The sequence below is a fragment of the Myotis nattereri genome, assembly GCF_964212035.1.
Source record: "Myotis nattereri genome assembly, chromosome: 17".
NCBI lineage: Eukaryota > Metazoa > Chordata > Mammalia > Chiroptera > Vespertilionidae > Myotis > Myotis nattereri.
Genome location: NC_138092.1, coordinates 7006042 through 7031853, shown reverse-complemented (window position 1 = coordinate 7031853; position 25812 = coordinate 7006042). Strand labels below are relative to the sequence as shown.

At 40.6% G+C, this 25812-nt stretch overlaps 2 protein-coding genes across 2 annotated transcripts in view; both read right to left on the bottom strand.

Moving 5' to 3' along the window:
* PCMTD1 (protein-L-isoaspartate (D-aspartate) O-methyltransferase domain containing 1) overlaps positions 1-1713 on the bottom strand; it is a 47179-nt gene extending 45466 nt beyond the window's left edge. The window contains exon 1 of the mRNA XM_081110876.1: positions 1413-1713. The gene's annotated coding sequence lies outside the window, so the exon portion shown is untranslated. The remainder of the gene's footprint in view (positions 1-1412) is intronic.
* Positions 1714-13463: 11750 nt separating this feature from the next.
* On the bottom strand, positions 13464-17053 carry PPDPFL (pancreatic progenitor cell differentiation and proliferation factor like). Its single transcript, XM_081111638.1, has 5 exons — positions 16917-17053; positions 16502-16602; positions 15089-15154; positions 14659-14758; positions 13464-13903 (listed from the first exon to the last, which is right to left on the bottom strand). The coding sequence occupies exons 2-5, from the start codon at positions 16554-16556 to the stop codon at positions 13891-13893; spliced, it is 234 nt and encodes a 77-aa protein (XP_080967764.1). The 5' UTR covers positions 16557-16602; positions 16917-17053; the 3' UTR covers positions 13464-13890.
* Positions 17054-25812: the final 8759 nt, after the last annotated feature.

The following is a 25812-nucleotide window of genomic DNA, read 5'->3' as shown; positions in this document are numbered from 1 at the left end:
GCCTGAAATACAGACTTCTGAGCCACTGGCCTTCCCCTTTACCTCTTCTTCACACCTGATCCGGTTCATGGTTAAGGGATTACATTTGTTTTCAACTGACTAGGAGAAACTTACATTTACTTTGAAAAATACTTACAAAACAACAACAAAGTAAACTATTTCACTAACCTGCTTGAGGAAGTCATCCAAGCCTCATGTAAACTACCATTAAGCTCTGTGGAAACCTACCACTCAACTTGCCTAATATGCAAATATCCTCCATCTGGCCTTAGACATTCTGAAAGTTTTGCCAAACTACGATTCAAAATATTGGTTTACAGTTTCTTCTTTAAAATAAAAACTTAAAGATTAGGGGGAAAAAAATTGGAGACAATGCTCACCCATTAAAAAACACACACACAGCTATACAACTTTTAAAAAAATGATGTAGTAAAATGGAGGAATATCTGCGAGCATTGTTGGCTAATAAAAACCACGTACTATATATGTTCTCAATTTTATTTTTAAAACATATTTATGATATGCACAGAAAAATCCTGAATGGCTAAACAATGCACTTGAAGACTGGTTACTCCGGGTAAGAGGGGGATAAAGCCAGGGAGAGAGGGAAGCGATGTCTTCATTGTTTGGCTGCTTGACTTGTTTTTTTTTTTTCTTAAAAAGCACGTAGTACTTCTATAACTTAAAAAAAAATACTAATAATAACTGGGGGGAAATAACTAACTTTAAAAATGCGAATAATAATTCGGGGGGGGGGGATAACTATTGGTCAAGCCATGCTTTCCTCTCTGTACCCAAATTATTCTAATCTGTCATTTAAAGATGGGCATGATGTCTCGATTTTCAAAACATACTACTGCAAGTTAAAAATATCTTGAATTTGCAAAATTGCTCCCTCTGGTTCTTCGCCTCACGGATTCTCTCTACGCCGGGTTTGAAACGCCCGAAGGACGGGCACCAGACTTAAAACAGTCGGAAACGCTCCAACGAACAAACAGAAAAAAACAACAGAAAGTAAGAGAACGTTAGTGCCGGCCCCAGCTCTCCAAGCCCGTCCAGCCCCAACCCCCAGGCTTCCCCCGCCGACGGCGGCCGGATCCTCTCCTTCAAAATCAAAACAACAGCAGGTCACGGGGTGGATCGGAAAAGGCCCCGCGGGTGTTGGGGGGACCGCAGCGTCGCGGGCTCAGTGTCCCGCAGCCGGTCGGACCCCACAGCCGCCGACCCCACAGCCGCCGGGTCCCCACTTCCCAGCCCCTTGGGAACCCCGATCTCCCCCGACACTCTCCCCGCAACTCCCGGCCGCCGCACTCCCCACGTCCCCCGACCCGGGTCCGCCGCCACCGCGCACGGCACCGGAGCACCCGGGACACGGCTACCCGCGCGGCCGAGCCCACGGGAGGCGGCGTTACCTGCGGCGAGGCGGTCGGTCCGGCCCCCCGCAGCGGCGCGTAGGGTCAGGTACCAGGACTCCGCGAGCTCCGCGGCAGCCGACCGCCGCCGCCGCCGCCGCCAAAGCACGGCCGCCAACGCCGCCGCGCGGAGGGGCGGCGCCCGGACCTGCCGCGGAGGAAGCCAGACCGTCCAGGACTCCGAGTCGGCCGAGACCTGGGCATGCGCCGCCGAGGGCCACTTGGTGAGGACGCCGATGTCAACAAGGCCTGGGGACGCCCCATCCCGGCCCCGCCTCCTCCGGGATCGCCCCGCCCCCCCAGACCCCAAACAACGCGAGGCCTTGCTCGGGGTCGGGGGCTGCCAGCGGTGTCAGGACAGATCTCGCGAGATCAGGACCAGCCTCGCCGGTGCCGGAAGTTTGGAGCCCCTGGCGAAGGGGTCCGCGGGTGGCTGGCGGTGACAGGAGATGGCAGGCGGTGGCAGGCGATGGCGGCGGAGCGGGAACGGAAGATGCCGCCCTGACGCGGTGGGCAGGGCGTCTTAGCGTCGCCCAGGTGTGGAACGGGGCCTCTGGGTGTCGGCGGGTGGGCTCTGTGGAGGCTGTAGATGAAAGGGAGCCACATACTGAACCTGACAGGCCCTGGGAAGGCGTGCCTGGCGGCCTTGCAAACCTAAAGGACCCGCCGAGGATGGTGAAGTGAAAACTTTTTAACTGGAAGCAGTTTACTGTGGGTAGTTAGGTCCTAGGCTAGAATCTCCCCCGACGAAGTCAGTCTTTACCTTCGCTGAGCCTGTCGCACTGTCTTTTGCATCTGCAATAACATTCCTTAGGAACGTCTGAGTGACTCCCCTTTCCCACACCCCGTCAGGCACAACCATCGATCCTTTCATTATTTTATCTTGTTGATTGTTGACTGTGAGCTATCCTGTACCCACCTATGTAGAAGGTGCATGTTTCTATTATTTTGCTTTTTACGCAATCCCAGAGGTTTTCCTGCTTTGCTTTCTCCCGCGGGTGGGTTTGATGTAATCCGCTTGGGTCATCCCTTTTGATGCTAATGTGTAAAATCAGGTGCGACATTGTTTGGAGCATTATCCCAATCCCTTGAGATTTTGCTTCCTGGCAGTTGTCCACAGTTTGGCTCAAAGAAACTCACAAAAATTCTTAAATACGTTGGAATGTTTCTCAGGTTGACAAGGCTTTTGTGGAAAGTGCTCACCAGTTTATCTAAATACTAGAGGCCCGGTACACGGCATTCATGCACCTGGAGGTTGGAGGGGTCCCTCAGCCCAGCCTGTGCCCTCTCACAGTCTAGGAGCCCTCGGGTGATGTCCAGCTGACATCTTAGGCCCGCTCCCACTGAGCCCGCAGTTGCACATCCTTAGCGCTGCTGCCACTGCGTTCACCAGCCATGAGCCCGGCTTCTGGCTGAGCGGTGCTCCCCCTGTGGGAGTGCATTGACCACCAGCGGGAAGCGCCTGCGTTGAGCGTCTGCCCCCTGGTGGTCAGTGTGCATCATAGTGACCGGTCCTTCTGCCGTTCGGTTGATTTGCATATTAGCCTTTTATTATATAGGATAGGATTAGAGGCCCAGTGCACGACATTTGTGCACTCGGGGGCGGGGAGGGGGGGCCCCCTTAGCCTGGCCTGCACCCTGTAGCAGTCCAGGAGTCCTTGGGGGATGTCCAGCTGATGGGGAACGGGCCTAAGCTGCAGTTGGACATCCTTAGTGCTGCTGTGGAGACGGGAGAGGCTCCTGCCACTGCCGCTGCACTGGTCAGCCATCAGCCGGGCTTGTGGCTGAGCGGCGCTCCCCCTGTGGGAGCGCACTGACCACCAGGGGGCAGCTCCTGCTTTGAGCATCTGCCCCTGGTGGTCTGTGTGCATCATAGCGACCGGTTGTTCCTGGTTGCTCTGCCATTAGGGTCAATTTGCATATTACCCTGTTATTATATAGGAGGACAGCCAAGGATTTTTCTCAAAATTTTATCTTGAGCAAGTGTCCCCACCGCCGCCTGTTGTCAGTGGGGCCTGCATATCTTCCTGCATGGCCTCAGCTTCTTCACAGCCTCTCTGAATAGCTACCGAGCCCATGTTCTGACTTGGGACTTGGCCCTTTTGGTCCGGGGCTAATGTGTGTTCTGCATTCAATTAATTGAGTACTTATGATCCATGAAGGTGGTGTGTACCGAGTGAGTTTCTCTTGGCTTGCTTAAACATCCCATAGACCGTGACCAGAAGGAAAGATTTTTGAAGAAAAGGGATAGAAAGGTGAGAAGAGGAATGGAGACATGGGGTCAGGAGAGCTGGGAAAATGCTGCGCCAATGAACCTAGTCCACGGATGGGCAACCCCTGGCACGTGTGCCAAACATGGCACGCCAGTAACTTTAGCTGGCACGCGAAACCCTCTCTTATAATCTTCCATTTACAATTTTTTTCTTAATATCGACTTTTTTATTTTTCAGATAAATTCAGTGTTGGTGTATCTTAGATAAATTATTGTACATAACAAGTTATCTTAAAGACCATAGACATGGATTGACGAGAGAGGGGAAGAGCAATTTCTATGCCTCTGCCTTAACTCTCCCTGCCTTCCTAGATCCGACCAGTGTTTTGGTTTCATCCACACACGCTTGTGAATCTTTGTTCTCATTGATGAATTTTGTTAAGTCTCGTAATAGGAGTAGCCTGATGGATGAAAGTAGTAGCTCGTGCATATCTCTGAAGGTCACGAAATATAAACCTGATATAAAATATCTGTCATCAGTGATGCAGCAGCAAAAGTCCCATTGATAATATCAAACGGAGTCATAAAGTTTTCTGTCGGACTATCAGTGTACATGTATACATTAAAAAATAAATGTATTTTTCATCATCATATACTGTGTTTTTGTCGCTCGAATGAATTTTATTATTTCTTCAAGGTTCTTCACATACGTACACCTTAAGAGATATCAAGTAGGCGTAACATGTTCTCAAAAAATTAGGGTTGGCACGCAGAAGAATTTTGAGTCAGAGATTTTGTTGGTTTTGGCACGCACTCACAAAAAGGTTGCCCACCCCGACCTATTCGGTAAACAGGCTGTTCATCCTTTTAAGAGTGAGTGGTAGTATGCATAAAAAGCAGCGTGTCTTCCCGTAAGTACTATGTCTTGGGGGCCAGTATTCTGGCTCTCCTGTTCACTAGTCTTCCTGTGTGTGTGCCTCTCCAGCCCACTAGTAGGGTTGCATTACTTGAATAGTATTTGGTTTTGATTTTCAGATGTGTTAGCAGTGATTGTAGGCTAGCTGCACTTAAAAGGTTATGTCAGGTAAATTAGAATTGGTAACCACATCCTCGATGCCCAGGTTACTGTTTCCCACCATAGTTGGTTATTTGCAAGTGTTTAATTAGTATATTCATAAAAGCACATGCAAGCTACATCAAAGCTGAAATCACAGAATAACTTGCAAACAAGACAGAGTTGCTGCTAACTGCAAAATCTTGTGGATTAGAGCTGGTGGTCATGGATTCTTTGTCCCTTGGCCTGGTCCCAGGGCACTCCTAACTGATGGGGTCATATAACAATTTTATAGGATTAGCTTTCTGCTATTCCAAGCAGAAATTTTAGCACATGAAAATAGCTTGCCATAAGCACAATGAGTAGAAATGGTTGAATGGGGAAAATAGCTAAACTGAACTGCTACAGCCTTGTCCCAGTTTTCTTCATTTCTTCATGTATTTAATTTCCCCATTCTGCTATAGGAATTTTCCAGAGTTCTAAGACTTTTTTTTCTTCTTCTTCCTCTATAGCATTAAAGTTGACCACAGATCATTTTTAATAAGACTTTTAATAAATACTTTGTTAATAAACAGGACCAAGTACTGTTCTTGTGTGGAAGTAGTTGAATAGCAAAAAAGCCATTGACCATGTATCTTCCAGTGACCACACCCCCCATGGTGCCACCCCATCTCCACCTTCTGACCATTTATGATTATGCTTCCAGTTAGCATCTTTCATGTATAATTTACTTCTGGTGAGTGTGTATATCCTACCAATTTGTAACCCACAAAGTCTGGCCGTGCCCATTGTGTTCACTGATGCTCTCCAGTGCGTAGTACAGTGTCTGCCACAATGTTGTTACTTTGCATTTGTTGAATGGAAATTATTCCATAACCGAGAATTACTTAGAGATTTATTTAGACTTTGATTAATTTAGATAGCCCACAGACAATTTATTCCTGTAATTATTGGTCACTTGTTGCAGCAAGTCTGGTCCTTGCAACAGCAATAATACAACTTGCTATAATAACTTCTTCATTACCAAATTTCCTTAATTTTAATATTAATCAGAAAATACCCAAAGTGAATACTTCGTGAATATAGAAAACTGTGTAGGCAGGAGCCTTGTAAAGTGGAAATGTTCTATTATTTTAATACATAACACATTCAACACATGCTGATGAAAGTAAATCAAATTCAGCATACAAACTACTCTCACCGTCCTTGGAGTTCACATTTCCCAGAAGCAGGCTAGAGTTGTTGCATGTTTTCTTCAGCCTCAGAATTGTAAGTCTGCATGTATTACCCAGATTAATCTTAAATTATCTAGTTATCTGAAAACAAGTGTGTTGCATAGTAGGCCTTGATTATGGTTTATAGTGCCAGGTCTGGTCTGTGAGGCCTGAGAGAATTTCTTTATATCTTTCATTTGACCTGCAATGTCTAGGGGAAACTCAGAACTAAATTCTAGTCAATATGGAGCAGTTTTGTTCTGCAATTTTATTTCCTTATGCTATTGTCAGTACAGCTATAAGACCATCACCTCCTGCCCTCCCCCATGAAAAAAACAAATACTTCCTTTCTCAAAGTGAATTCGTTTCACTGTACTTACTTTTCTCTGTTTGAAAAACAGAAACAACACATCAGCATTTCCTTATTGACTTTAAAAAACAAACTTAGTTTGTTAGGAATATGGAAATGTTTTCTGGAATAGGACTGGAATTTGAAAATGAAGGAGAAAGCTTAAGACCCTAGATTCCAGAGAAGTGATATCTATATAATTTACAAATTGAGAAAATATAGAGCAGTCTTAGAGATGACAGAGATGAAAGGGAACCTTCTAACTTACAACCTTTGTCCAAAGCCATTAGCAGTTGTTTTTTTTACAAGATATCTCCTTGTATTGTGTTCCTCCGTTGCCACTTATGATTACTTTGCATATTAAACAGTATTGTCAAAATTAAGGATCAAGAGCTCTATGATAACATTAAAGTATCCTCTAGAGCAGTGGTCGGCAAACTCAGTCAACAGAGCCAAATATCAACAGTACAACGACTGAAATTTCTTTTGAGAGCCAAATTTTTTAAACTTAAACTATATAGGTAGGTACATTGTTATTAACTTAATTTGGGTACTCCTAAGGCTTAAGAAGAGCCACACTCAAGGGGCCAAGGGGCCGCATGTGGCTCGCGAGCCGCAGTTTGCCGACCACGGCTCTAGAGAAAAGTACAAAAGACTCTGTTTAAACCAATTGTTCTAAAAAAAATTTTCTGGGACCAGAGGCATCAAACTTACTAGAAGTGCAAACTCGTGAGGCCTCACCCCAAATTAATAAGTCCTCTGGGCAATTCTGATGAATGCTAAGGTTTGGTTTAAATCACGAAATAATTTCTTTTCCCAAAATACGTGTAATTTGTAGATACGACATTGGGTAGAAAATAGGCTTCTTTTGGAGAAAATACTCCATTCCTGGTATTTCCAATTTCTGTAATATGTCCAATCAAGAAAAATTATACTCATTGTTCATGAACCTACCTTGATATTTATTCCTCTATGAACCTTTCTCAGTCCTTTGATCTATAAAGTGATGTTTTCTTGCTGTCATTGTTCTTGTTCGAAGATGCTAGTCACGATTGTGGATGTAACCAGGCATTGAAGTAACAACTATAGTATTTATAGATTCTTCATGCTCTAAATAGGTTGATAATCTTGAACACAGTAATTATGAGAAATTGGCTAGAACCAACTGGTTTTCAAATAGAGAGTTTTTAAAAATCCCACTAACATGAATAGCTTGCTGAAAATATTAAAATATTAAAAACTCTGACAACAAATCCATTAGGGCAGAGACTTTTAAATGAAAAATCCTAAAACAAAACCTTGGCCTAAATAATCAACACAATTCCTTTTAGCAGAAATGCTGGATAAGTGTGATTTAAATTCTATGTCTTTTCAAAGAGATATTTACAGAGCCTGATTCACGCCAAACACTCTGGAAAAGTGTTCCCTGTTGCCTAATTTGAAGGTCATGGCTAAATGATAGAGGCAGTCCAAAAAGCGTAAGTAGTTGTGAAACATGGGGTTTGGGGAGCGGATCTCCCCCCTTGCAGGTTCTTGCCTCACAAAGTTTGAAGAATAAAATTTTCAGACTAAAAGGACTTGTTAGTAAAAGGGTGGACATTTATTGGAAGCAAATACTAACTCCCGCGTAGGGAGGGGTTCCTAAGGGGGTAACCAACTAAGCCCCCTTTTTTAAGGTTTTAAAGGCTGGAAGTTTTTTGTCTATCTATGCTTCCTTCTAATTGGACCCCTTCCCCATTTTATGACCCTGTGCTTTCCTGATTGGCCACTCTTTTGCAGGACGCCAGTTTCAAAGTCGAAAACCCACACGGTGCTCCCTTCTTTATCTCCCCCGTATCTTGCAACATTCCTCTATCTCCTGTGAAAATACGTCTCCCTCTTCCAGGTATCTGTTGACATTTCTCTATCTTCTGTGAAAATATGTTAAGCATTTTGGCAGCTTGGACCCTCTTTATTCCCTAAAACCTGCCTGTTTTGTCTCTAAAATGCCTTTAGTCGGATCAGACTGCCAAATTCTTTCAAAGCAGCTGTCACTTGACAACAGTGATGGTAAATTGCACTGGCTATTTTATCTGCCTACAGTACTTTTCACAAAATTGGCTGTTAGCCCTTCTTTAGGACTCAGTCCCCCTGTCATCTTCTCAATGATTTCTTTCCTAACTACACCAAGTAAAGCAGCCTTCCCTCAAGCTCTGTCCTATCACAATCACTCTTCAACAGAATACCTTTTGTTTGCTTTACAGCATTATCACTACTTGAAACATATTTTCTTTATTAATTTAGTATTTACTCTTTTTTACTTCTTAAGAGAGGAGCCAGCTCTTCCTAAAGAACCATTGTCCTTCATGTGACAAATACCTGCTGATGTGTCTGAATCTGGGTATTAACTGTTGGGTAGAACAGATAAGACCCTTATCCTCAGGTATTTTATGGTGCAGTGGGGAAAACAACTAGTTAGACAAAGAGATGTAAAATTACAACTGTGATAAATGCTAGAAAGGAGAGAAACATGGGCGATGAGAGCTTGTAATGAAAAATCTAATTTAGTTAAGCAGATTGAAACCTCTGAGGAAGAGACTTGAGCTAAGATTTAAAACTAGAGTAGATAGTAAGGGAAGAGTCTAAGCTGAGAGAACAGCTCTGTAGAAAGACCATGTGGCAAGAGGGAAGATGATGTAGAGGAGGGACGGAAAGAAGTCTGTGTCGCTGAAACACAGGATCTGGGGGTAGCAAGATATAAGAACAGTTATTGAGATCTGCATGGGCTAGAATATGTGAGGGTTGGAGGGTTATGACTTTATGCTGAGCAAAATAAAATCATTGAATAACATGGGTGTATGAGTGTGTTTGTGAGTGTGTTCATAGGAGAGTAATCAGATTTGTGGTTAGTAGGGATGATCGTGACTAATCTGCAGAGGACATTCAAACAAGGAGTTCAGAAAAAGTCTATGTAGATGCCATAGCAGTATCCCTTAGGAGAAAATATGAAAGTTTTGTTTCAGGTAGTGCTGGTGGCTGGTGGGAAAGAAAATACAGATCCAAGAAGTATAAAAAACTAAAATTGAAAGGACTTCATGTTGAAATGGCTACTTTGTGAGCTGATAAATGGTGTAGCCATTCTCTGAGAGAGGAGGAATTACAAGGAGATATTGTGAGGTAGTAGATGATGAGCTTGTCTTTGACATATTCAGTTGAAAGATGTCATTGGGAGGTTGTATAAACTATGACTCTTTATATTTCTTGAATTTCTATAAGTTAGAAGTTTATCTGTACTCCATTCAATCTGAACAATTATTTTCCATCATTTATTTTTAATACCAAAATAGAATTCTGCAGTTTTGTTTCCTATAACCCTGACTTATACATTATGTATGAAGCAACAAGTAGCCCTAAATTCTAGCTAGAGGAATTTTACTCTAGTGAAAATCAATGAATTGACTGTTGCTGGTTTTATAGATAAAGGATATAGGGCCAGTAACTCAGAACCTGCTATCAAAACCATATCTCAAAAAATGGGTGAAATCTCAATATGTAGTTTCACATAACCCAAGCAGAAATTGTCAAAACCTTTTACATTTAATATGGACATCCTGGCCAAGTTAAATAACATTCTATGATATCCTATATAATAAAAGCCTAATATGCAACTCGACCAAAAGGCAGAATGACCAGTCACTATGACGTGCACTGACCACCAGGGGGCAGACGCTCAGCACAGGAGTTGCCCCCAGCCCACAGATCCCAGGCCAGCCAAGGCGGGTGCCAGCCGGGATCCCCTGATCGCCCTGCTGGTCATCCCACAGATTGGCCCTGATCACTGGCCAGGCCTAGGGCCCCTACCCGTGCATGAATTTTGTGCACCAGGCCTCTAGTCAGTTTAGAATGGTCATCTCAAGTCATTCAGAGTTATGACATCCCTCTAACATATTTGGCCTTCACTGTTTATTGTCTACCCAATAAGGCAACAGAAAAAGGCTATATAGATGTCATAGCAATATACCTCAGGAGACATTGTAACTAAAGTAACACAGTTAGGTTATTTTAGTTACAATGTTTAGTTACGGTGAGACCTCTGTGTGAGGTACTTTTTAAAGACAGTGCTAAAGTGTCAAGACTATAGGAAAATCGCATTAGAAGCAATCAACTAGACTTTACCTAGAAAATATTGTTTTCTTTATTTAAATCATCTCCATTCTATAGAAACTCTAGTATAGCACATAGGAATACTTTCAATTTTTAAAGCATTGTATGAGTTCACATTAACATTACTTTTCAGGAAGATTCCTTATATTCCCATCTATTGATCTATCCTCATATGTCTATGTGTGTATGTATTAATCACCATAAAATGCTTAATAACTATATATGGTCATGATAATATATTAATTCAAAGGCTTTGTAAAATTCATCAGCTTTACCCAGTAACTTTTAGCAAAAGTAACACTATTCTAAACTGTAAAAGGTAAAAGCAACAATTTTGATACTTTTGGGAAATTTATCAAATAACCTAAACAAGCAACCTATTCCCACATACACCAAATCTTCTCTATATATAAAATCCTAATATGCAAATAGACCAAACGGCAGAACAACCAACCAGTTGCTATGACGTGCGCTGACTATCAGGGGGGCGTGCGCGGAACCTGGCAGGAGTTGGCAGCAAGCAGCAGAGCACAGAACATGGCAGGCATCAGCTGTGGCGGGGTTGCCAGACCAAGGCAGGGCTCCAGTCGCTGTCATCGGGGCGAGTCTCTGGTGGTTACTGCAAATTCTTTGCTCCCGTGCACCACAGTCCCACCGGGGGCTCATACCTGCTGTTAGCACTGAAGCCACAGCTCATACCCACTGCCAGTGCCCGGCACAGGCCATGATTGCTTGGCGCCATCTGCGGGTGCAAGAGGCAGCTGCTGGCCCCGATCGCCCCCTCAGAGCTTCTCTACCTTGCCCTGCTCCTGAGGGGTGATTGGGGCCGGCAGCTGCCTCTCGCACCCGCTGCCAGTAACAGCCGTGCTTGCACCCACAGCCGGTGCCGAAACCGCCGCTTGCACCCGCTGCCAGTTCCTGGTACCGGTTCCAATCGCTCAGCACTGTCAGCGTGTGGGAGCGGTGGCAGGGAGCGGTGCTGCCGGCAGAGAGGGGACTCGGGGCGCAGCAGGAGGAGGGCCTGGTGGGGGTGTGGAGAATGGGCCAAGACCCACCCCTGTGCCCACCGCAGCTTCGCGGCCCACAGTTCCTTTCAAGGTGCACGAATTCGTGCCCTGGGCCCCTAGTTGTTAAATAAAAATGAGTTTGTTTATAATCTTAAAGCAAAAACAAATAATACTAAAATTTACCATTTTGCTTCACCATATTTTTCTCTAAATTTAGAAAAAGTCAATCTTCAATTAATATAATTTAATGTTAGACTAAAGCCAAGTGAAATATATAGTCCAAAACTTTAACTGACCTCTACAAATATATAAAATTTATAAATGCAAACAACCAAAAACAAAAAAATGATGTGTAAACAATGATATGCTCTTGGGCCAAATGATATTTGAGTCTCCTTCATTGACAGCAAAGTGATAGATGGTTACAAAATTAAAGGAATGTATTTCTTAATGTATTTCCCATTAAGAAAGAGAAGTTGCCGAACCCGTTTGGCTCAGTGGATAGAGCGTCGGCCTGCGGACTGAAGGGTCCCAGGTTCGATTCCGGTCAGGGGCATGTACCTTGGTTGCGGGCACATCCCCAGTGGGGGGCGTGCAGGAGGCAGCTGATCGACCTCTCTCATCGATGTTTCTAACTCTCTATCCCTCTCCCTTCTTCTCTGTAAAAAATCAATAAAATATATATTTAAAAAAAAAAAGAAAAGAAAGAGAAGTAAGTGGTCAGGAGTGCCCATTGCTGAAAACAGTCTTGATATTTATCATGGTTATGTGATGGGATAAGAAGACAGTTGGACAATAAACAATCATGTATACTCTACAGGATGTTTAATGCAACATCAGCCCTGAAACACCATAGTGATTATCTACCTCTGAGTGAGTTCATCATCCCTAATTTCTAAGCATTTATCATCTTACATTGAAAAATATTTGCAAACAGTATACAGAAACTTTTAAATTGAAACTCATTAAGTATTATCCACCCAATATTGAGGAAAGTAGGAAATACTCAAACTAATGTAGGATATATTCACATTCAGAAAATTCATTCCAGTGCTCCTTTTAAAATACATTTCATTGCTTTCTAATTATACACAAAATTTGGTTGCATTAGAAAATTAGAGTTACAGAAATATATGAATAAGGAAATGAAAACCACCCATAATCCTACCTCCAAAAATAGCCACTGTTACTATCTATATATATAAAAGGCTAATATGCAAAGTGTCCCTTCAGGAGTTCAACAAGGAGAACAGGAGTTTGATTGCTCGCTATAACATGTGCTGACCACCAGGGGTGGCGCAGAACACGGTGGGCAACCAGCAGTGGCAGCAGGGAGCTGAGGGAGCGAGGGAAGGAGGAGGTGGGGAAGTGGGGAGGCAGGGAGGTGGGAGGAACCGCGAGGTGGTGGTGCATGGGTGGCAAGGGAAGGAGGCGGGGAGGCGGGGGGGGGGAGGGGTAACCGCATGGTGGCGGCGCACAGGGAGGCGAGGGAACCTGATCTTCCCTGATCACTAGCCAGGCCTATGGATCCTACCCATGCATGAATTTCTTGCACTGGGCCTCTAGTTTTGTTATGTTGCCTTTCAATCTTACCCATGTATATATATTTTTAATATATTTTATTGATTTTTTACAGAGAAGAAGGGAGAGGGATAGAGAGTCAGAAACATCGATGAGAGAGATCGATCAGCTGCCTCCTGCATGCCCCCCAGTGGGGACATGCCCGCAACCAAGGTACATGCCCTTGACCAGAATCGAACCTGGGACCCCTCAGTCCGCAGGCCGACGCTCTATCCACTGAGCCAAACTGGTTCGGCCCATATATATTTTTAATACAACTAAAATCATCCATATATAGATTATTCTACAGTTTTCACTTAACATAGTATCATAATTTTCTGTGTTGTTAAATATTGCTAAAATTATAAATTTTAAAGTCTACACAATGAACAATTGGTTAGATGTATAGCAATGTGTCAAACAGGTAATGTATTTATGGGTGTGTTCGCTATTTTCAGTGTTCATGATTAAAAATAAAATTTTTGCAACTCTTCTACACATTTGAATCCAGTGATCTTTAAACCATTTTATTAGGTATCAATGCTTCTGTTTTAAGGTATAATGAATAATTCAACAAACATAAAGAGAGTCTAAAATTTTTTTTAATTGAAAATAATTAAATTTTTGGAAACATAATATGGATAATGAAAAGACTGCTACAGTTAAAGACTAACTGCTTTAAAGGGGCACATATTTTTTAAACCATGCTTTTCTAATATTCTCTGAGAAGCTGATGCTACTCACAACAGTAATTTTAGTATTGAAGAAAATGCCTGAACTTGTATGGGTGGCTGCTGTGATCTTGCCTAATAAATGAGATCTCTGGCCGGTTGTTGTCTTTTTGCAATGGAGAAGCGTTGTCTAGAATAACTTGAGAGCTGACGGGTCTTGTTCACATTTGTAGCACCTCAGCAGGTGGAGTCATTTTGATTGCCAGAATCAACAGTTAGTGCTGTATAAAAGAGACAGTTGTTACAACTATGTCATTAGATTACAATACGAAGATGGTTAGTTGAGAAATGCTTATCTATATGTTAAGCTGTCTTTATAGCCCAAATACAGTAGAAAATAAGTAAAACACCTAGATCATTCAAATCAATGTACTTGATAAAGAGAGTAAAGAATACATCTTTTTGAAAATTGTCTTCCTTTGATTTTAAAAAGTATCAATACTTGATTCTATTTTAAACTCATATTAGAAAATTGATCAAAACTTCAGTTTTAATATCAGAATCTATGAACGCCATCATTATTTATTTTTATTCAGTTTAGTGGCTGGTCATCAGTGTTAGTATCAGCCATTGTCTAAAGACAGATACTTTTAAAAAAACTAGTGGGACTAACCTAGGTTGTTTAAGACAGCAACTAGATAACTGTGATCTGTTTCCTCAAGGTATTAATAAAAAAATCATTTAGAACCTTGCCTCTGATTCCCAATCTATCCCTCCTAAACATTAATAAAAATTGACATATGACTTTTCAATCACACTTTAGTGATAGAATGAGAGAAAGTGCTCATGATCTGACTTATGGTTAATTAACTAGAATAGGGAGCAATTGTCCCTCTCTATCCCATAATTATGCTTTATATCAAAACCTACACTATCTTCAAGAAACGATTTTATCTTATTGGTTAAGAATTACTAGCTGCATTGTTTCATTCACTGCTAGTAAGAGATACCCTTATCACAAAAGGCTGTAACTTACCCACTAACAGACAGTTCTTTTCTTATTTCGCTTGAAAGCACAGGTTCAGAATGAAAAAAGGATTTCAACCACCAGGTGGATTCTGCCATTTCAGGTAACCCTATCAAATAAAATACATATTACTTCCTTATCAACAAAATTTTTATATATTATTTTTTTTATTGATTTCAGACATAGAGGAAAGGAGAGGGAGAGAGATAGAAATATCAATAAGAGTGTCATTGATGGGCTGCCTCCTGCACACCCCCTACTGGGGATTGAGCCCACAACCCGGGTGTGTACCCTTGTTGGGAATTGAACCCAGGACCCTTCAGTCCTCAGTCCAACGCTATATCCATTGAGCCAAACTGGCTAGGACCTTATCAAAATTTTGAGAGATTAAAAACAGAAAAATAATGAGAGTGATGCTGATAAGGAATAAACTAAGTACCTTGAAGGGGTTTGTCTTCATCTATGAAATTAACAGAGTCAGAGCTAACTGAAGAAATACTGGCCTCTACAAAAGAAACAATAATGAATGAACAAATACATAACAAGCAAATACATATTTATCTCTAAACTCTCAAGTAGTATGGTTTGAAATTATTTACTTCTAGCTCATACATTTAAGAATTTAAAAATTAAGTAAATTATCAATCAATTACAAAGTCTTCCAGAATAATAAGGCTTATTACATTTTTTACTAATATGGTATATTCCTTTCAGTGGTGAACATTCTCTTTCCACAGATATAAATATAAAATTTAAAATGTTTTATAAGTGCTATAAAATTTAAAATTTTAGGAAATATAAAATCAAGAATGAATGTTATTTTATTGCATTAGAAATATTACATGTGTATATATTTAAATAGCATACAAAGGCTATCATATTTAGAAACAAAGGAGTTATTTTTTAAAAAAATAAACAGTATTTGCATTTGAAACATATAAGTCTTTTAAAATATCAGAATATAAAAATAACTTCTGTGGCTGTAATAACAAAAAGTAAATGGGCATAGCTTAATCTTGTTATAAAAAGGATAAATCAATAGATGTTTCCAACAGAGTTAAAAGCATCTTGAAATAAGAGTGTGTTTTTTTGCATGTTGCTGGCATCTTTTCAATAAATGATAAGTTTTTTATTAAATATATTTTTATTGATTTCAGAGAGGAAGGGAAAGTGAGAGAGAGAGAGAGAGAGAAACATCAGTGATGAGAGAGAATCATTGATTGGCTGCCTCCTGCACGCTCCCTGCTGGGGATCGAACGCACAACCCAGGCATGTGCCCTTGACTGGAATCGAACCTGGGACCCCTCAGTCCACAGGCTGATGCTCTATCCATTGAGCCAAACCAGCCAGGGTGATACGTTGGTTTTAAAGTAATCATTTTATTTAATGAAATTTCTGAATTTAAGAAGCTACAATTTTCTATTGAGCTATAAATGCAGATGGATAAAAATAAAACTGTCATGATAGATGCTAACCTATTATCCATGGCAGCAAAGTAGAAATTAGAAAATCCACGAAGCATAGTTATGATATCCCTTCTCTTCTAAAAAATGAATATTTTATTTTTAAAAAATTATCAGTTTTTAAAGTATTGAAATTAAACATTATTTTGAAATATAAGCTGATCACTTATTTATGTGTTAGTGGCCTTATCGATACCATATAACATAGTTAAAGAAATGAGCCTTCCTTGATAATACTGATTTGGAGAAGTCTCCAATGAATTCTGTGCCTATGTCCTTCACTGTCACATCAGTCTTCCTTCTCCTTAAAATGACCAGGTTACTAATGCCCTTCAGACATCACTTCATACCATTTTCTCTAGGGGTCCTCTAGTGATGATACTACTTACTTCGATAATACTGATTTTTGGCCAGAAGGCAACCAACTGAAGGTACCGATGCCATTGCTATCCCCGTGAGCAAGCGCCAGACACTATGTATGAGCAGCAGTCTGAGTAACAGAGACAGGGAAAGAGAGGTTGACATCAATAACATTCTTTTTTCTTTTTTCCACATGAATATTTTTTGCAAAACAACTTAATACCATGTAATAAATATCTGATTAAAAAAATGGAAAGTTCACACAAAATTATAATCAAATATACTGTAATAAAAAAATTTAATCAATGCAGGTATTTATTTGGAAAAGTAAGAGAAAAGTTTGCATCCAACTACAAGCAATGCCCACAACTAATTTTGTCTGAAATAAACCTAACCTAAAGGTAAAAGAAAAAATACGAACACAGCCATGATATAGTCACTTACCTATTTCTTTTATCCAATTTATCCTTTTAAAATAGATGTGATTCTAATGTTTTCTCAGAAAATGCATAATTTAAAACAATTTGTAGTGATCCATGATAGACTGTGTTGCCCCAGAAGGACCTGGGGCACTGTGCAGTGTCTGGGACCCCTGAGCACACCTTATATTTAGAAGGGTGAAACCTGAGCTGTGGGTGAAGAGAGGCAAGGTGGGCACACAGCCAGCCAGAGGCAGCGTGGGGAAGCTCTCGTCCTGTTTGCTCTTGATCATGTCAATGTGCCAAGTGGGGCTGCCTGCAGCATGGACAGACTTGGCTCAGACATTGTTTTGCACTTGCCCTCTGTCAGGTCACAGCTATGATTGCTGCTTTCTATAGGGAAGGAGGTAGTAGCCACATATCCTCTCAGCATTAGATACAATCACACATTCTGCTGGGCTCCATGTGGGGCACCACAGGCAGGCTGCAGGCCACCTGGGGGATTGGGCATGCCCACAAACACATGATGCAAGACAGAGCCACAGGATCACCGAAAACAGTGAGGAACATGAAACACGGAAGTGTTTGTGGGAAGGGACATGTACTGTAGAACTTGACGGACCATGAGTTAAGAATTCTAGTGGGGATGATACAAGAAATGGCCATCATGGGTATAGGGAAATTGCATGGCTTTATCACATATCAATGTTACTTATTGATACAAAAGCTAATGTTCCAATTTTACTAATTTCCTTATATAAACTATTCTGCCATTTTATAGACTTAGTTTACCTGTGGACCAAATGTGGCTCCTCTTTACATTGAGGGGATTCTCAATTGTTCTTTCAGTTTATTTGGTGGCTCAGTTTCACCAAGCTTAAATTAATACTGGTAATGCAGCATTACTATAAAATTACCCATGTCAGCTAGTTCAAATTTATTCAAAACATTTCTTTCAGTATGCCATTAAACATCTACTCCACCTGGTATGACTCCTTTATGTTGCCAGTGTTATTTACTTCTGCCCTTTTTTTTCTTAATTAGTTTAGCAAGAGTTTCCCCCTCCACCCCCCCCCATTAAATTCTTTTTAAGAATTAGTTAGTCCTTTCTTTTGTTTCTTGATTGTATATTTCATTATTTTCTGTCTTGATTTTATTCTTCCTTTTACTTCCTTTAGAGTTATTCTTACTGTTATTTGTTTTAAAATAATCTGTAACTGCCATTATGACATCTCTTAAACATTTGTATTATTTAGGCATGCTTTTCTTTTTCAAAATGTATAAATGTTTGAACTATCTTTTCATTGATAATTAACAAATTAATTGTTCTGTGTTGTTAAGAGAGAATATTTAATTGTGATTCATTCTTTGAAATAGTTTTTTTAAATGGATGTTAGTACACTTAAACCAGGGAAAAGCCCCTAGACTAAACATCTACCTCTTTAAGAAAGAGACTGGTCACTCTAGTCTGGCAATTAATAGGGTTTATTAAGGAAAGCTTACATCTGAGGCATGTCTTGGGCAGCTACAAGATGAAATGGATCCCACACCGCTTGGCAGGCACCAGAGAATTATACTGTGTAAAGGGTCATTGGGGGTGGTAGTCATGGGTATGAGTACATGAATGCTATCAGGTATGGAAAGTACTTTACGTGCTTGCCCAGGTCAGGACAATAACCTATTCCAGGAACCAGCACACAGCAGGAGGCGAAAGAGTGGTTTTGATTTCTGTCAGGATGATCATTAAGTATGATCAGACAATCTCTAAAGGGGTTTGCAGAAAGCAACCTCATTCTGTCTCGGGTTCAGCTCCTGGGACAGACAATGGTCACATCCTCCTCGATGGCTTTCTGTTTATCTTCTATTATAATAAAAGCATAATATGCTCATTAGACTGGATGTCCTTCCAGACGTCCTTCCGAACGAAGCCGGGGCTGCGAGGGAAGCCCGGTTCCCAGGTGCCAGAGGGAAGCCGGTGCAGGCAGCCAGGGGGAGGAAGGCCTACTCTTCCACGAATTTTATGCATTGGGCCTCTAGTTTGAGAATAATAAATACTCTTTTATTTATTACATACAATCATTATGTGGGTCCATTAGATCTTATTACTTAATTTTGTTAAATAATGTTACTGCTTAATCCACCAGTTTCTAGTGTGATTGTATCATCTAATTCTATTAATTTTTATCTTATATTTGAAGCTATGTGATTGTAATACCTTCTCTGTAGGTTTTTATCAGCATTAACACTTTTGCCCTAGATTCTAATAGATTTAATATTAATATTGGTGCACAAGTTTTTTTTTAAAGCACTGACATGGTATACAATTTTGCATCTCTTTATTTATAATTCACTGTATTATTTCATTTTAGAAATTACTTATAAGTAACCTTATCTGTATTATATTTCCTAATGTTACTTGCAAACACACACTTTTTAAAAATATGGGTTTAATCCATTAGCATTTACTGGAATTAATCATATATTTGAATTTTTTCTATCATCTTATTTTGTGGTTTCAATGTAACCACATTTCTTTTTATGTAGACCTTTCTCCTCCCTTCTAGAAATAATATATTGGATTTTCTTCTTTTAGTTTTTTTATTCTTTGGGTATTTTTATTTTTATTACCATAGATACTCAACTTTAAGTCTTTTAATAAGTCTATTCTGCAGTTGTACTGGATTTGCCTAAGTATAGAATTTGCTTTATTAATCCTGTATTATACTCAGAATGTACATTTCACCCACAGGCTCATCTTCCTTTTCACTTTGGAGAATTCTCAGTTATTTTTCCTTCAAATGTTGCTTTTACACAGTATTAATTAGATTTTCCTACACTAATTCATTACAAACACACATTTATATCAGTTGGTACAAACCGTGAATGTGCTTACACATTTGCAGATTAGTTGAAGAGGTTAATGTTTACCTGATTGTTTTCTGATTTATGTTTTTTATTCAATATCTAACTGTTAGAATCGGTTGCAACCACATCTTTATTGTCTTTTGTCCTAGACTTGAGTTATGCTAACATTTCTGTTTGATTATAACAAGAAGAGAGTGAATGCTCAGCTGTGATGACATACTTCAAGCCATGATGGGAGATGGAGCTACCATTCACAGGTCTCATCAGACAAGTTGCAAGATGCTCCCAAATGACACCTCATTACCTGTATGCACGGAGCTTCAAGAGAGAACATTAGACTGAAGGAGTGAGTACTAAGTAAAACCAACTGCAACTTTTATGGCAGCTGATCTCTTTATCACATATAAGATACTGTTGCTCTTTTTAATTTTATTGACATTGAATGAAATAGTAAGTACATATCAGGTTGCTGTTTTGTAGAGCATGGAAATTCATGGCAAGAAAAATGGTTAAGCTCGAGATAATTCATCATGACCTTGTATTGTCATAGACAATTCGCCGATTGAGCAGTATAAGAAGATGAATTTCTTACTGTCCTGGAAGGCTTAAACTGTCTAGATCTAATTTCAATCTGTAGTTATAAGTACAAGATGTCAGGTATTTGAAATATGTAGTAATATCCAGACCAGTAAAAGTATCATGTTAAGTATCGATCGGTCACCTGTAGTAACTAACACTGCAAATGAACATGTGTACCAGGTGCTTTTAAAGGCATGGCAGTCTGCATTAAACCACTTTCATTTAATAATTGTTTTAGGTAAAATTACCAATGAATATCTCTGGGCCTCTACACCCAATATATAACATGCAAATAATAATATCTTACTTTATTTGGGATCCAGTCCAGTCCCAAAATATATAATTCAATTGCTTGTTTAAGTTTTAAATTTCTTTGGGTTACAAATACTCTATTAGTCAATTGTCATGGTTGTATACAACAGAAACCAATTCCCTCTAGAAAGAGAGAGAAGAGTGGACAGACAATTCATAAAATCAATAGGAAACACAGCTTGATCTGAAAAGCAAAATCATCCAATGAGACCCCAAGAGCCTATGTGCAGTTGTCTGGTCAGTCACTTGAGTGGTGATTGGGGGGAGGTGCAGTCAAACTGAGCTTCCCTGTGGCACAAGGAGCTGAAATTGCCACAACCTCACATTCCACGAGCTGGGCTACAGGCTTCCCGGGACAATTCCTCTAAAAAGTGGGTACCCCAAATATAGTCTGCCTTTAAAAAAAAACCCAGCTTCTTATTGATTTTAGAGAGGTGGGGGGGCGGGTTGGGGGTGGGGGAAAGAAACATCTGTGCTGCTTCTTGCACACCCCCTACCGGGGATTAAGCCTGTAACCCAGGCATGTGCCCTGACCAGGAATTGAACCAGACTACTCGGTGCATGCGGTGAGGCTCAACCAACTGAGCCACCCCAGCCAGGGCTACTTTGCCTTCTAACATGCAGTCTGTTTAGTTCTCCACTCTGAAAGTTGTATCTCCCTATAAGAAGGGAGAATCATAAGAATGAAGTATTACAGCACATTTGCCAGAAAAGCCTGCCCTGTGTGCCTCCTGGGGGAATAATGGGAATCTGGGGTTTAGAGTGCCTTCTCTTGTTGAACTCTGGCTCATAAGCTTTCCCAATAAATCCTGTGTTTCAACAGATACTATGAAGTACTATGCTTGCCGTCCTGAAAGCTGCTGCACTTCTGGGGAGCTACCCTAGAGGAACCAGAGTTAGAATATGGCAGGAACCAAGTACACTCGAGCAGGTAGGCACCTACTCAGGACACACCCAGGGAGAATATGAGGAAGATGCTGCTGTTAGCTATGACCGATCTTCCAGTCCAAAGCACCCAGTGGAACCGATCTCTTTGGCTAACCCTCGGTCAGCTTATATGTACCTACATAGTTAGAGGGCACTTCCTGTAGCAACTATTGCTAATTGTTCTTCAGGATCAATTCTTCCCTTTTCTTTTGAATTCGATGAGCAGAGTCCATTCAACCAGAGACTACATGTCTCAGCCTCCCTTCTAGCTAGGGATTGGTGAGGGCCAGTGAAATGTGTGAAGTACGTGGTTCATCTTTAAGGTCATGTATATTTAAAGACCAATCCACTTGCCTGAACTTCCTGCCAGAGGTAAGTGGTCAAAGCTCATGGGTGGGACAGCTGTTCTTACATAAGAATGAAATAAAGTTCCCTTTTGAGACATTGTGTTCTAGTCTGGTTACACAGCCTAGCCTGCACTCTGACCATGAAAATCACTCTGACTTCCATAATGAGAGGTGCAAATTGTGGGATCCCCCAAAGAAAATGGATCACCAGATGCTGGATTGCTAGGAGCAAAAGCTGATGCCACCGTCATGTTCCAGCGTCCTGATTTCTGACATGTACCTTTTGCTTTAGTGAACAGTCTAGCCATTTTCTTCAACTCGTGCCCTTAGTCACTACCGCCAGGTGCCCGTACTGATATTGTTTACCTGACTTGCACGTCTTTCTCTTCTGCTCTCTTTCTTGATCCCTTTGAAGCAAAGAACTAAGCTCAGTGCCTTCCTCATTTCTGTATTACTCTTGAATAAAAAAAAATGAGACAGCTGCCCACTATGCAAATAGTCAAACATTATAAAAATCAGCCCCAGTTTTTATCTTCTCTCCTCTGACCCACATCTTCCCTCACCAGTTTCTCCAAACATTAATCACAATATAAAACATTGTTTGATCACTAGTAGCAAGCACTGGTCTTGATTCTTGCAGTTTTACCCACAGGTCACCTCCACACCATCTGGAAAGCCATCATGAAGGGGAGTAACAACTTTGGTAGCCAAATCTATAAGAACAGTAACAATGCTAATTTATAGACTGGGGAGAAGACGGGTTCCCTCCCTGTGCAAAGACCATTTCTCAGAAGGTTCTCCTTTCAGGAGTCTCTCAGTTGCCATTTTTTAAGTTACTGTTAATGTTTTCCTACTTTTGGCAAAGCATCTATATTAGCATCGTAACTGGCGGAACGCCTCATGAAGTTGACATCCTACATTTTCTAGGTCCTGCAGGGCAGAGTCTGGAGAGCTTGTGAGGAACCCCCAACAATTATTTCACCAAATAAATTTTCTTTCTTAAATGCTGAGATATTTAGGTAAGCAAATGCACTGAAAGTAATAAAGATGCTAGAGCCAAAATGATTTCACTACAAATTTCCTCTTGGTTTTATGATTTTAAACATAGGTAAGTATTCATAATTATCAACGATAGTCTTTCTGGCCTGTTAATCTTACGCCTGCTGAGTTAGATACTTACTTTTGACAATGATCAGTGACCATTTGGAGACCTGTGAAAACGTTTGGAAACATGGATGCATTTTGTCCTTCGTGTCTTCCATAGTACCTATAAAAGCAAAGAAAAATTCATGGAATTATTTTCATTTTAAAAATTTCAGATTGCTTTTAAATGTCAGGTCAAACTCCCAAACATTTTTCTTTCCCTTAATCTAATCAGATCCATTTCCCCATAAATTCTCAGTCTAAATATGAAATGGTTGCTTATTTTGATATTCCTCAAGATCTTAATCTGAAATTCATAGTGTATCTGATCATCTGATTGCAGGTGTCTTGGCTCTCTGTTATCTAGGAAACAGATACATTTTCATAGTTGTTAGGTTTCTCTCTGGAGGTGGGGGGGAAAGGGCAAATAGAAAAAGAGTGAGGGAAGAATTTGAGACAGATTGAACTGCGATGAACTTGCCTCCGCGGATTATATAAAGAGCTCTGAAAATAAAATGGTCCTCTGAGTTGTCTGAAAGGAGGCAAGGGATCAGGCCATTGTCACTTAAATCAACTACTTCCCCTTCTGACAGATTTCTTAGACATCAGCTACAACCTTTTAAGAGTGAACATTCCTCATAGTCAGGGATGAGCACCTTTGTTCTTAGACGTCAGCTACAACCTTTTAAGAGTGAACATTCCTCATAGTCAGGGATGAGCACCTTTGTTCTTAGACGTCAGCTACAACCTTTTAAGAGTGAACATTCCTCATAGTCAGGGATGAGCACCTTTGTCCAAAGGGGAATCTTGGCAGCACAGTCAGGTCCCCACAGCCCATCCCTTGCAATTACTAAAATCAAATGCTTTGAATAGTAAGTCCATCCTGTTTTGGGAAACTTCTGTGGAGACTCAAGTAAGTTTCTTTCCATGGGAAACTTACAAGAAGAAGGTACCAGAGATGAAGTGTAATTCCTGCCACTGCAGCTGGACTTGAGTCACATCAGATAGCCATCCTCTCCACCCTTGACTGTGCATCTTCTCTTTCCCTTACCCTTGGCTCACACCACTGCTGGCCCAGTGCTTTATCCGAAGGACTGACCTGAATCTTCATCTTGATTTTTTTTGAGCCAGTGATCATTATGCCCTTCTTACACTTGAGGGTGTTTGTGTGGGAAAGGCACATTCTCAGGAAGGCCTATGTTTATCTCTGCACCTTGGCTGGCTCCTGGGAACTGAGCTCCTGGAGTGTTCTGTCCCATCAGTGTTTTGCGTCCCAGAGTTCTGGAGTCAAATCTGTCCCAGCCGTCTAGATGGTTTATCCTGACAATGTGATTGATGGTGATCTGGAGCGGATCAGGCGAGTGTTCTGGAGTAAGATGATTTGTGAGGTTAAGATTTCTTTAAGGCTCTCTGTTACAGAAATTAACCCATTGTCTTTCTTTTCTGGCCCCTTCTGTTATGAAGAGAGGAAAAAACCTTTCTAAGTTAGGTAATTTTTTTTTTAGATATCCCGTTGTAAGCAATGTGCTAAGTGTAAAAAATGAAGCTAAGGGAGATAAAATTCTTCAATCTTTGTCTTTGGTATTCTGAATGCATTAAGGCAGTAATTAAAACACAGTTTTGTTTAAATGCACATTTAATATGCTCCGTAAGATTGATGAAATACCTTCAGAAGCTGATCTTTTACCTTTTATTTTCCAAGATGACATAGGCATTGATTAACATGGGAATCTTTCACTGTCCTCATCTCTCACATATTCCAGATGAGGATGCCAAGCAACCAAAGAATGTCTGAACACAGAATTTGAACAATAGATCATAGAATCGCAAATTTTAATATCTTATGTAATTTAATTATAAATTGTCAGTCTTTTTAATAAGACTTTATTTCACAGAATTAGAACTAGATGTAATCCAGATTTCTGAATTGAAAATTGGATATCAGAGGTCCCAAGTTATACATGAGTTTGAGTTAATCACACAAACCACTACAGATTTCTCTTTTTTTAAATTTTTTAAACTTTTTTTTTATTTCAGAGAGGAAGGGAGAGGGAAAGAGAGAAACATCAATGATGAGAGAGAATCATTGATTGGCTGCCTCCTGCATGCCCCCTGCTGGGGATCAAGCCTGCAACCTAGCCATGTGCCCTTGACCAGAATCGAACTTGGGACCCTTCAGTCCGCAGGCTGATGCTCTATCCACTAAGCCAAACCAGCTAGGGCTACAGATTTCCTTGTATTTATTTTCCACATGCATACTTTTCACTTGCATCTGTTGATAATAACATTCAGGGGCCATCCATTTAGGTCCGGATTTTGTCTAAATGTGCCGAGGTAAGTAAGATGTCATGTATCTCCTTGATGTCTTAATTTTATATTATGCAAACAGGGCCTTTAAAATGTAAGCATTCTCCAAAATATTATATATAGGAATCTTTACATTCTTGTGTGCACTTGAAAAACATGGCACATCATACCACTTGTTACCAATGTAATCCAATTAATGGTTTCCTTTTACTTTAAAATTAATCTCTTGTTGTACATTAGGCATCTGTGTAAGATCATGAACCATTTGCAACCTTTTCAGCAGATCCCCAGGGGAATAAGTCTACTGGAGCTGGGTTACTGGAGTATATAATAATAGCAGAGGATCTGAAGGGCTTTCTTCAGCGAACTTCATTAAAACTAACTCCCCTTGATTATTAAAATATAGTTCGCCTTTGTAGCAGCTTTTTCTGGCAAATATAG